Genomic DNA, 12,726 nt, shown 5'->3' with positions numbered 1-12,726 from the left:
GTTTACCCTCGACCCTCAACATTTAACCCTTGACCCTCGACAGTTTACTCGCGACCCTCGACAGTTTACCCTCGACCCTCAACATTTTACCCTTGACCCTCGACAGTTTACCCTCGACCCTCAACAATTTACTCGCGACCCTCAACATTTTACTCGCGACCCTCGACATTTTACCCTCGACCCTCGACATTTTACCCTCGACCCTCAACATTTTACCCTCGACCCTCGACAGTTTACCCTCGACCCTCGACAAAAACCTACACTTCTTTGCTGACGAGCCCCTGTTCTGGTTTTTGGCGCTAAGCATGTCAGGTCTAGCTTATCGTAGCGCTGTTTCAGCTGAAAGAAATTGCAGTGCCTTTGGTTTTACTAAAGTACAGCTCGGTCATTTTAGACAGGTGGTCTCACGAGGTTGGCACACTAGCTAGCTGATCGGCTGTCTGCGTCTCCGGGTTTGCGCGTCATATATCGATATTTTGAGATAAGAAGGAGATGGAAAACCCGTCTATTTAGTGGTCTGTACTTTTTTTGGTCCCCGTCCAGAACCGGCCGCCCTTTCGTAGCTTGTTCCAGTCGTTCGGTGGCCTCCCCCACCCTGACCACGGTCCGAACGACAGAAATATGCAAAAAAAGAAAGAAAAGTACTTCAAACTCCACTGATAAAGCCCAAGGTTTTAATTTTCGCAGTTCAAAGTTTGATACATTACCGGTATCCTGAGGATTTACTTAGTTTTTTTTTTAGCTTTACTTAAAAAGTTCTACGTGTTTGAAAATAACGATATGCGGACTTGTCGGCGCCATTTGTCAAAGCACTTTGATTTGGATGTGTTAAAAAAAGTAAAACCGTTTACCTATATGTTTACACTCAGCAAAAATTTAATCCATCCTTGCTCATACTAACACTTCAATATAAACGAAATTCGCCGAAATAGAAAGAAAAGCTTTTTGACCAAGGTGAACCCCCTTATCCCACCCCCCCCCCCCCCCACTTCTAACCCAATCTCCAGCTCCTCAAAGCTCTTTCATTCACAGGCGGCCCAAGCTCACAATTAGAGGAGTTAAAATATTTAACATAATTCTCTTTTGTAACCGTATGCGAAACGTGACTCTCGACCGGCAGCATATGGAGGTGTTGTGTTACAACGGTTCTCATTTATAAAGGTTTGTATGGGAGAATACGCTTTCGAATTTATAGCTAAATATAATGAGATTTTGACAATAAAATCAACTTACCTCAATGTCCTGTCGTTATGTCTGTTGTTATCTTGGTTCTCAGGCCGATCCGAGGCGTTTTAAGCGAGTTATGCAATTTTTGGTTTCCACTGCTAAGAAGAAGTAGCAGTGGAAACCAAAAATTGCATAACTCGCTTAAAACGCCTCGGATCGGCCTGAGAACCAAGATAACAACAGACATAACGACAGGACATTGAGGTAAGTTGATTTTATTGTCAAAATCTCATTATATTTAGCTATAAATTCGAAAGCGTATTCTCCCATACAAACCTTTATAAATGAGAACCGTTGTAACACAACACCTCCATATGCTGCCGGTCGAGAGTCACGTTTCGCATACGGTTACAAAAGAGAATTATGTTAAGAGGAGATTTGTAGAAGAATCCGACAACGTTCGGTAATGCTATGAAAAATTGTTCGCTTATCCTTTGCATGAAGGTAGTCCTTATTAAAACTAAAAACGTTATGTTGTTTTTTCTTCAATATTATCTTTTGATTTATCTTTCTACTCGTGGGGGTACAATGTTGAAAATGATTATCGTTTCAATCAAAAAATCTCATTTCCTTTCCATTATTTCTTTCCTTCAATGCTTTACTTCCTTTTATTATATTATGATTAATTAATTCTTTTCATTTCATTTAATACTCACTTAAACTATCTATTCCTTGGCCCATTTCACTAAAAGCGTGACATTTTTTAACTAGGGGGGGGTGAGGAGGGTCAATTTTTAGACGATCATGTTTGAAAATTGGGGTGTAAATTTTTTTTTTAGTAAAATAAAAAAAAACTAAAATATAAAGTCTTTTTTGGTATCTTTCTTTTTTTTTCCTTGCGTGATTTTTTTTTTTCAATTTGCAACGATCCTAACTTTTCCTCTCTCTCCTTTTCTCCTCCCATCCTTCCGATCCCTCACACAATCTAAAGAAGGATCTACTCCCGGTCTTCTTTATCCTTATATCCCAATCTTTGATTCATCTAAATTTACTTTGTATAAAATTCACGCTTTCTCATTGCATTATACTTCACTTGGTTCGGGGCCAAGCACTGCGTGGCTTATCGAGTTTGCCGGCTTAACCTGAATATGGTTTATCAGTCAGGGCTTGTTTCATGACGATACATATTTGGTTAAATCTTCGGGCTTCATTCACCTCGCAACGATTCGACAAGCGGCATGCGAACTGAACGGGAAGCCATTGAAGAAATGACAGGAAAAAACGTATTGCATGGGACAGGATATCATAATCAAGCAAAGGTGAACATATTTATTATGATTTATGCCTTGTGCTAGTGTTGCGACTAATTATTTAAAGAAAAATACGGTGGTAATACTTTTAGTCACGCATTCGAAAGCTTGCGTGATTTGTGTGTTTTTGTACGATTTTGAAATTTTTGACAAGTGCTAATCATTTACCAGAAAAATTAAAATTTTAATTATTATTTTGATGAGTAGGCATAAATGAATTCTTTTGACCGTTTTTTCGCGTGGATAGTCTGTTTTGTTTATATTAATTAAAATCTTGAAACTATGCTTATTTGGAAAGGAGAGTTATGCAATAGACCGGTTGTATTTATTTTTTTCTGCGCTGTGGTTTTGACGTTGAATGGTCTTTGTCTAGTTTTTTATTAACTGGGTGGCCTGTTGTTTCTTCTCGCGGGCCCAGTCCCGGCTTTGGGGGGTGCGTGCGCGGAGCCTTCTTTTTCCTGCGGGGTCTTTTCCTAGTTCCGTCCTGATTCTCCGTGGCGTCGTGTCGGACACTCGGATCTCGACTCGGGGCTCCCACTAGTGCGGTCGTGTGTGGGGGCGCTGGGTGGCATTTCGCATCCGCATTCGCTGCCAAACTTTAATCCGCTTCTGTTCACTCTGGGGACTGGTGGGATCTGTGTGCTGTCTCCCTCATGTTTTTCCTTTGCACTCAGGCTATCTCGCCGAATCTACCAAATGACGACTTTCACAATCTTTCATCGTTTCTTTATGTTTCTGTATTTGAGCATACCGCCAGCTCGCAGGCTATCGCACCCATACACTGAGAAATTAGCGTTTCTAGATGCAGGTCAAGCAATTTCGCTTCAATTTATTCATGCTGTGGTATCCCCCGTGACCTTAAATATTTTAACTCCTCTAATTGTGAGCTTGGGCCGCCTGTGTTTCATTCGAATTAGGCCCCAGTCTTTTCAGAGTAGTTGAAAAGAAGATGGCGTCTACGATGGCGACTAGTTGAAGGTCGTTGAAGTGAAAAGCTTTATTGGTGTTTTTATTGGCAGCATGTTACGATTAATCACATTTGACGCTTGTAATACGCTATTCCATGTTCGAGGCTCACCTGGAGAGCTTTACAGCAATGTGGCGGCTCGTTTTGGTGTCGACATCAAACCTAAACCTTTGAACGACTCGTTTAAACACTCATTTCGAGAATTCTACAAAACAATGCCAAACTTTGGTGCAAAAAGTTCAAAAACGGCCGAAAAATGGTGGCATGGAGTGGTGACACAAACTTTCCGTTGCGCTGGATACCACGATGAAGCAACGTTAGCCAGCATTTCTTCTGTGTTGTACAGAGAATTTTCAACTGGCTCTCACTGGCAAGTTTATCCTGAAACTTTTGGTGTGTTGGATCATTTAAAGAAAAGAAACTACCATTTAGCCGTTATATCCAATTTTGACGAACGGCTTGATGTCATTCTTGAAAGTCTGCATTTGAAAGACTACTTCAGTTTTATTGCGTGTTCTTTCGATGTTGGGACGTATAAACCATCACCAGAGATTTTTGAGCTTGTTTTATCTCATTTTGATGTGAAGCCTGGACAAGCTCTTCATGTTGGTGATAACGTTGACTTGGATTATAAACCAGCTATTAAACAGGGAATGAGATCATTAATTGTTGACAGGTTTTGCAGCGACTTCTCAAAAGACGATGTCAATCCCGATCATATCATTCCGGATTTAAATCCTATAAGGAAACTTTGAAATAAATTTTACTGATAGATCGAAGAAACTTGCGGTTTAATACATCAGGCCCCGGTTGTTAAAAGGGTGGATAATGCTATCCACCGGATAAATCGCTATCCAGCGGATAAGTGTTGACAAAACATACTACGCTATCCACTGGATAGTGATTTATTCATTCGGTGGATAGCGTTATCCACCCCTCGAACAACGGGGGCAAGGTGGCTAATAATTTTTATTATATAATTATAGTCATACTAATTATTATTTTGTTTTATTTGAGTTCTATTTTTTTTTTATTTTTTTTTATTACAGGGGAATCCTTTTCTTGAACCTCCAAAGGAAACAAAAAAAATTGGTTTGAGAATTCGGGAAGTTTGAAAATTTTTTTGGTAAAATTGCAGTCTTTTCCTGAGGGAAGAGAAACCACTTTTGGATTGAGTTATAGTTCAAGAAATAAAAAACAGAACTGGAGAAATCGGGATTCTACTTCTCATACCATCAAGTGAAACAAGAAGTTTTTGGGAGGTCGAGGAAGTCAGGGTTAAATTGCAATGTTCAAATGAGTGAAGCAAATTGAAGGAAAATGACTTTAGGTTTGAGTTATCAAGAGGTTTGAGAATTTGGGATACCACTGTAAACAATTTATATTGGTGAGCAGCATAGTGCAGCAATATTTGCAGAGGGCTATAACGTTTTATACCATGCCATAGAAAATACAGCCAATCAGAGTACAGAAAAGCTGTTGTATATTCGACGGTATTCAACTCAGCCTTCCCATCGCGCACTGCGATCTTTTGTCCCGGCAAATTTAGTTAGCGTATTTTCTATGGCATGGTATAAAATAGTTACACAACACTTTCTCGTGGTATACCATGGAATATCCCACTTGTCACTTGTATTTTCTTCGTTTACACACTCGCCTAAAGGCTCGTATGTATACCGCGAAAATACAAGTGACTCGTGGGATATTCCATGGTATACCACTCGAAAGCGTTGCATAACTAGTATATAGCCTTTTTGCACACATTGCAGACCTACATTGCTAGCTAATATTGCAAAGTGGGCTATTGATCTCAAATCATAACTTTTTACACCCATTTTCTGTTGACAAGAAATGAATATTTGTCTAATGCCCCTGAAAGTTTGAAAGTTTGGTGGTCATGTTGGGTTCAATACCAATGTTACTTACTATGGGTCATAATGGCACTTAAGGTGGTACATATGGCTGAAGCGCAAAAAATAATTTTTCTCGCAGTTTGGCTTATATTGTACCTTTTGTGTAGTTATGTTGTTATTTTCGGAGTAGACGCTCGCTGTCCGCTTTTTTTTGGAGAAAGCGAAGATTAAAATTCGTTGTCAGGTCCGCCATTTTGAGCCGCCATTTTGAAATTTTGCGTGTTTACTCGCTTCCGGTCTCGCGAACTGCAGGATGCCATCGAAGCTACAGCAAAGCAACAGGCATTGAAAGCTCAGTTAAATCTAAAACAACCAGCTATAACAACAGCGAATACCAATATATTCTTTCATAATACTTTAATATATCAAATGGTGAAGCTAAATGTATAAACAACCCGTGCCGGGACATGGACACAATCACACAACGAAAAGCGTACCGCGACCAGCAAATAAAAGCTGACAAGTCAATTGAGAGATGTAAGTTTAGACCAGTTTATCTTGCAAGTACTTACATGGCCATTTCGGCGAAAATAATTCCACCTTTATTAGAGTATCTTCATAAGTATTAACCGCCAGATCGATCTTGGTTCATTATGAATATATCCCCGGCCAATCCACAACTGAATGTCTTCGTGGGATGTTTTCTCGACGTGGGCTTTTAAGCTAAAATCGAATGTTGATTAGGCCATAACAGCAAAGAATAAACTTCACGTACTACACGAAAAAACGGTTCGGAAACATCTTTGAATTCTTTCCAGCTAATGAAGCAATCGAACCAGCCAGAATACTTTTCATCTTGTCGCGATCGATCGTACGAAAATTAACTTATACGCGCGTCCAACTCCTTTTGTGTGTGCTGTAAACACAAGAGAACGCCACTGTCGTCGCAGGATATTTCGCTTATCCTTCACAAACTATTTCCACCGAAAAAATTACAAGATTATAGGCAGACAAACAGCAGAACGTGAATCGCCACGGCGAAGCATCTAAATACCCTTGCGTGTGCACTCGATATGTTTACTCGAACACGCGCGATGCTTATGCGTAATGGCAACTGCGCATTGTTACCGCTGACAAAAGGATCGCAGTGCCATTGTTTATGGCGGTTGCTAGGGTCTCTCCTTTTGTTTCTCTCGAGGACACGTAGCACGCTCGAAATACGTCATTTTCTTCGTTTCTTCCACGAAATACGTGACCCAGAAGCCAATGCAGCATGGACAACCGAAAACAAACATGGCGGACAAGAATTCTGCGAACGAAGCCACAAAAACAGGCAAAATTCGACGGATTCTCAGCATGTGTGAGACGAAAATAGAAATATTTTCCATGCGTTTTATTGAATTCTTGTGAAATTTGGCAGAGTTAATACACACAAATGGAGCTAAGTTTCCTGACTTAGCCGACATTTTTCGTAGCATCGGATCGATATTATGCCCGATTATGATATGACACGTGACTGGTTTAGTGATGGTCGATTATTTTCCGTAGGAATAACAACTGGATGTCGGCTAAGTCACAGAAGAATTGTTTTTATACAGGTATTTGATAGTACAAAGAAGAAAGCTATTCAAAGAAAAGAAATGGAGAAAATAAAGTAATTATTATTTTGAGTGACATTTTAAGGTGTCAATTTTCACACCTTTATGACCGGAAATCGAAAAATTTGAATTCAAATTTGGATTCTACGGTAAAAATTACGATAGAATAGTGAATTTAGGGATTTAAACAAAGTTAATAAAATATCTTAAAATGGGCTCTTTTTAGACGCATTTTAGCCATATGTACCACCTTAAGTCAAACAAAGATGTTACCCGCTGTATATTTCTAGAAGATAATTTTGCAGCGGAATAGTTTACCAGTGTCTACAGTTATGTCATTCATTCAGTTCAGGAATAAGGGTCGTTTTAGGTTATTTATAATCACAAGATTGTAAAAAATGGAACTATTCTTGACTGTAAATTTAATGATAAAAAATATCACAGAACAGTTCCTGTTGTACTATCAACAGCAATTAGTGTAAATTTTTTACTTGTATTTATATTTAATATACAAATTATTGCAATCAATATAACTTGTTTTAATTTTGTGGTTTTTAACCCTTTGAAATCACAGATTATTTATTATATGGCTACAATAGACTGTACGCACTCTGATTGGCTGCTGAGCTGGCAAGATTTTCTTGTAATGACCAGGCATTATGTAAAAAATTTATAGCAAGCCAAAAGGACATCTGAACTAAATGTACAAAGAGGCCAATGATAACACATGGTATTTCAAGCACTGGGTTACATTACCGATATCAACAATAATAACTGTTTTTTCCTTCCAACCATGCATTGATCCATACACTTTATAATATTGTGTTGTTCAAGAGAATATTCATACCCCTAGCTATAGTGTTTTTGTTTGGGCCCCCATCCCACCCCTCTGGACTTCCAGTTTTGCTTTGTGGTGCGTATGGCTTGGGTCTCTCCAATCCAGAACTGAGGATCCCTAACTCAGGGGAGCAGGGTAAGGAAATTATGAAAAATTCTTGCACAAGAAAAGTAGGGGGAAAAATCATGCACAAGAAAGCACGGGAAAAAATCGAGCAAGCCCCACCTGGTAAACATGCAAAAAATAAAATCTTGCACATGATTATGTTGGTAAACAATTCTTGCAAATATCAATGCTGAAAAAAATCTAACGTTACATAAAAGAAATTGCGCCCCCACCCTCCCCACAAACCTTACGATAAACTTCATGAAGTCCTCTAGGCCAATCACTATTCAGTAAGTGGACATGTCCCCAGGCTCTCTCTTCATTTTGCGGCGGGAACATGTTTCGTTTCAAGTTTCTTCGAATTCACTGAAAAACGCCGAGAAATAAGATGTCTTCAAGACCACATTTCCAGAGGAATTTTTCTTCTGCAGATTCTTCGTGGTATCGAGAAAGACAAGAAGAAGAGTGGAGTCCACGAAGCCAAGAAAGCGATCATGATCCGACTTTTAATTCCGACGAAGAGAACCACGAATCAAATGTGATTGCCATAACTGACTCGAGCTCAAGTTCACTCGAGTCGCCTTTTCCGTGGGCGAAAAACTCTTCATTTTCGCATTCTTCGCCTTCAACTAGCCTTGCGTTGCGTTCAAAAGGTAGTACGGTATATCAAGAAGGCGGTATACCGACAGAATCGTCGAAGGAACTCGTTCCTAGGTCAAGTTCACTTGTGATAGGGAAGCGGTCTCGTGCTATTGGCCTTAAAGATATCGACCTCACAAGAAACCTTGCCGCGAAGCATATCCGAGAAGCTAAGGAAGCAAACAAAAGCCCCAAGAAGAGCCATTTGTTCAGCCCTTTATCAAGGCACATGTCTTGCCCCTCGTTTAGTAGTCCCAACGAAAACCTTCATATAGGACCGTCTGATAGACATGGGAAGACTGGTAAAACCGGTCAAACCGGTTTCAGCCGCGGCTTGAATTTTGAAGGCGACACGCAGTTCAGTTCACCAGTAGTTAGTAGCTCATCATTGAAAGTGGCCGGCAAATCAAGCACCAATGTGTTAAGATTATTTAGTTGCCTGGATGATTATGCCGATGCTAACATGCGAAATACTCCACTAGACGAATTTGATTGTGATTGGTGTGAAAGGCGCAATCCTGCCACAACTCGGAATGCTGTTCAGAAAAGTGACAAACTCTGCTTAGTGCCTACGACGAAAGCTATAGAAGTTATTGACTTAACGGCCAGTGATCAGCCATCTGGTAGTAAAATAAACAATACTCATGGTAATTACAGAAACCAATCAGATTGCCAGAAAAGCTCTGAGAAAAATGGAGATATTTATGTGCCAAATTCAGCTGTTCGAAATCATTTGCTATTGAAGAAAAAAGCGTCTACGTTTTCTTTTAGTGATGACGAGGATAGTGATTCTACAGAACGTCCTGTAAAAAAAGACAATGAGACATCACAACAACCACATGCTGCCAATCAAGAACCACAAAAAGAGTCAGGCCCTAAGAAGGGCTTTAATATGAAAATGTGCATATTTTTTGCATTGTGCGCATTATCGTTATCATTATACTTTCATGTTAACCCCCATGGCTTTTGCCTAGAGAGCGAATTCAGCAGGAATATTTCAGGCATTGGACTTGCTCTCAAGGCCGAGTTATATGGTCAACACATTGCTCAGAAGATTGTCACCTCAGCACTGAAGAATCACTTTAACAAGAAGGTCATCAAGAAACCACTTGTAATGTCCTTTCACGGTTGGACTGGAATTGGCAAGAACTTTGTTAGCAATATTATTACGGAACATTTCTTCAAGCGTAAGACCCACAGCCCCTTTGTACACAAGTTTATCATCCCACTTCATTTCCCTCATGAATCTGAGGTTGAAATCTACAATGAACAGCTACAGAGATGGATTACAGGAAATATATCACAATGTAGAAAGGGGGGCTTGTTTATATTTGACGAGATGGACAAAATTCACCCTGGCATGATGGACACAATTAAAGCTGCCATCTTGGGCTACCGAGGTAAGAAAGCGGAGTCTGGCCATGGAAATATGGTATTTATTTTTCTGTCCAATTCTGGTGGTGAGGCAATTAATCAGCATGTACTGAAGCATGTTCTTGAGGGAAAATTGCGAGAATCTCTTACATTAAGTGAACTGGAAATTATTTTCCATAACATCGCCAAGAGTATGCCAGACGTTTGGTTTGCAGACCTTTTGAAATCAGAAGTCATTGATCACTTAGTCCCATTTCTTCCTTTGGAGAGAACACATGTTAAGCAGTGTATCAGGAGGGATCTCGGCAAGAAAGATTTCCTCGTAAAAGAGGCATTAGTTAAAGAGATTGCAGATCAGATGGAGTACTTCCCTGCAAAATATGAATTCTTTTCAGTATCAGGTTGCAAGAAAGTTTCATCCAGAGTAGATGTAGTCATGGGATAATTTTTGTGTGGCATTGAAAACACTTTCCCAAAAATTCTTGGCAGAGATTGATTAATCTTCTCTTAATGCTGTAACAACATAATTATTCAAGCATCCAGGCTGTTAGAACCAAGGATTTAATGAAAATAGCGTAAAAAAATGTCCCACCTACGCCAACCTCTCCAAAGTTAAATGAAACTATATGAACAGTATGGAGAATCTTGATGTCAAGATTGTGAAAATTATAAGAGTGCAAAATAATTATTAATAATAATTTAATATATCTCTCAAAAAGTAAGTGTACTCTTCCTGTGATTGGTTAATTTTACAGGCTGTACCCTACAGTACGTCCTGTTAAATGAGAATTATCAAAGGGAAAACATTCCCAAGTACTTGATCAGAAGGGTTTCCCTATCTCCAGATTGAGAGATATAAAACATCTTTATTGACCTCATTTTACAGTTTGTACTGTAAGATAAAGATGCTTATTTTTTTCTAAGTTGATTGATGGTCTGTACACTTGAAATCACTCTTGGGCCATAAATCAACAAGAAAAACTTGGTCTGTATCTTACAGTATGGACCAAGATTAGTACAAAAATGTATGTCTTCTCTTGTTACCAAAGAAGTAGCCTTTACTTTAGGGGTATCTGTAGATCACTATGCTTGCCAAACAGGATCAAAATGTCGAGGAGTGATATTTATGTACTGAGTTTCCATATTTATCAATTACGTCCAAATGTGAGGCATCTTGATACATAAATATCACCCTTTGAATTTTGATCCTGTTTGACAAGCATAGATCAGAGCAAATTCCTACAGTAGATGGCAAGATTTTCAATTCATTATGTGTGTCATGAGGGAAAACAAAGATACAGCATTGAGCGATTTCACAAACCTCGATTCTTACATGCTAATGAGGAAGAACAATAGAAATTTCTGATTTGTTTTCATATCAGAATGTGTACTACCTACGTCTCCAATGTATGCTAAAAGACAGCAAACAGAACTTGTACTTGCTTGAGCTAATTTTAAGCAGTGGTAAATTTCTGGGACGCATACTTGGAGTCTCTATTTCTTTTGTAAGGCTAAAAAGGTCTTGGGCTCGCTTAGCATTTAATGATTCTCATTAGCATGTAAGAATCGAGGTTTGTGAAATTGTTGGCTAGTGAAACTGATAGATATAAATAAATATTGAAACACCAAAAATCATCATTATTTTGTAGTCTCTGTGCATCCTCTCTGTCCCTCAAAACTGGTTATTAAATGCAAAATGTCAGCAAAACTAGGGTTCGTACAGGTCAGGGAAAACCTGGAAAGTCATGGAATTTTAGAATTCCAAAAAGGTATTGATTGTACAAAATAAATTAGGCAGGCTATCTTTTGTGAGGGAAAAGGGAAAAACTTACCCAAAATCAAGATAATTATTTTTGAAAATTTCCAAGAAAAATGGTCAAATTTAGGTCATGGAAAACTCTGAAAAGCCATGGAATTCCAAAAGCTCACAAGAGCAAGAACCCTATAAACTTTCAAAAAACAAAACAGTTAAAAATCAGGGAATTTTATTTTGAGTGAGGGAAAATTGAAATTATTAATAACACCTCTGATTTGATATCATTGATTGCAGAAAGAAACATTTCAGGTCAATGCGATCTCAGTGCTTTTTTAATAGCCTGCGTAGCTGTTGGTTTCGTTGGGGTTAATGTTTGTGAGCAAGCGGCAAAGTTTGAAGCAGCACAGGGCCTAGCTAGGAAGGAGAAAGCAAAAGGTTTTTGGCAACTGTCTTTGTCTCATCTTCAATACTTTCAGAGAGTTTTAATTCTTTTAAAAAAGAAATGTCTAAGTTTCTGGCCAACCCAGCAGCAATGTTCATGTTGTAAATTCCCTGCCACCAAAAGTATGTGCAGAAAGTGCAAACAGAGCAATTTTCACTCGAGTGTCAACAGTAGTTCACGATTGCTTTGGTTTTGCATTTCTACACTTAGTGATCGGTTTAAAAAGCTTGTGCCACTTTCTCAACCAATCAGAAGTAAAACCAAAACTTATCATGACTTGCTCATACACATTTTCCCATGCTTCCTGGCTGGCTACATGTAATAATAAAATTGCTTCAGGTTTTGAAGGGTTCAGTGGATTGTCTGTGCCCTAATCATCGGCTGGAGTGATTGGTTTCATGACATTTATTTGAAATTCACTCTATTAAGCCTGAACAGAGTCATGTTGCAAATTAATTTTGCACCTACAGCTGTAGCAGCATAGATCTGCAATGTGTGCAAGCAATATATGGGAGTGGCAGCATATACATGCAATACCTAGCGGGGGGGGGGGGGGGGATACTCCCCCAAAGTGCCTATACAGGTATGTGCGGCCCAACGGGGTCATGATTTTGGGCTCCCCATCTAGAATGGGGTATCAATTTAAGAGATGATTCATACAACAGGGTATGATTATT

The 12,726-nt window shown here is 39.1% G+C and overlaps 2 protein-coding genes and 1 long non-coding RNA gene across 3 annotated transcripts; all 3 read left to right on the top strand.

Moving 5' to 3' along the window:
• The first annotated feature begins 3,434 nt into the window (after nucleotides 1-3,434).
• Nucleotides 3,435-4,227, top strand: LOC144635342 (haloacid dehalogenase-like hydrolase domain-containing protein 3). Its single transcript, XM_078494455.1, has one exon. It carries the CDS (start codon nucleotides 3,498-3,500, stop codon nucleotides 4,197-4,199), a length of 702 nt encoding a protein of 233 aa, XP_078350581.1. The 5' UTR covers nucleotides 3,435-3,497; the 3' UTR covers nucleotides 4,200-4,227.
• A 442-nt stretch (nucleotides 4,228-4,669) lies between these two features.
• On the top strand, nucleotides 4,670-7,403 carry LOC144635343 (uncharacterized). Its single transcript, XR_013567352.1, has 3 exons — nucleotides 4,670-4,872; nucleotides 5,187-5,393; nucleotides 7,152-7,403. It is a non-coding gene; the product is annotated as an uncharacterized LOC144635343 (long non-coding RNA).
• Nucleotides 7,404-8,164: 761 nt separating this feature from the next.
• On the top strand, nucleotides 8,165-11,483 carry LOC144636278 (uncharacterized). Its single transcript, XM_078495450.1, has one exon. It carries the CDS (start codon nucleotides 8,227-8,229, stop codon nucleotides 10,294-10,296), a length of 2,070 nt encoding a protein of 689 aa, XP_078351576.1. The 5' UTR covers nucleotides 8,165-8,226; the 3' UTR covers nucleotides 10,297-11,483.
• Nucleotides 11,484-12,726: the final 1,243 nt, after the last annotated feature.

Source organism: Oculina patagonica, chromosome 13 (assembly GCF_052425735.1).
Source record: "Oculina patagonica isolate OP01 chromosome 13, crgOcupat, whole genome shotgun sequence".
Lineage (NCBI taxonomy): Eukaryota > Metazoa > Cnidaria > Anthozoa > Scleractinia > Oculinidae > Oculina > Oculina patagonica.
The sequence above is the reverse complement of the archived record's forward strand: the minus strand, read 5'-3'. Positions and strand labels throughout refer to the sequence as shown.

What these genes read in the sequence shown, in the direction of transcription:
- LOC144636278 (XM_078495450.1), top strand. Translation starts at nt 8,227, where the DNA reads ATGTCTTCAAGACCACATTTCCAGAGGAATTTTTCTTCTGCAGATTCT.
- LOC144635342 (XM_078494455.1), top strand. Translation starts at nt 3,498, where the DNA reads ATGTTACGATTAATCACATTTGACGCTTGTAATACGCTATTCCATGTT.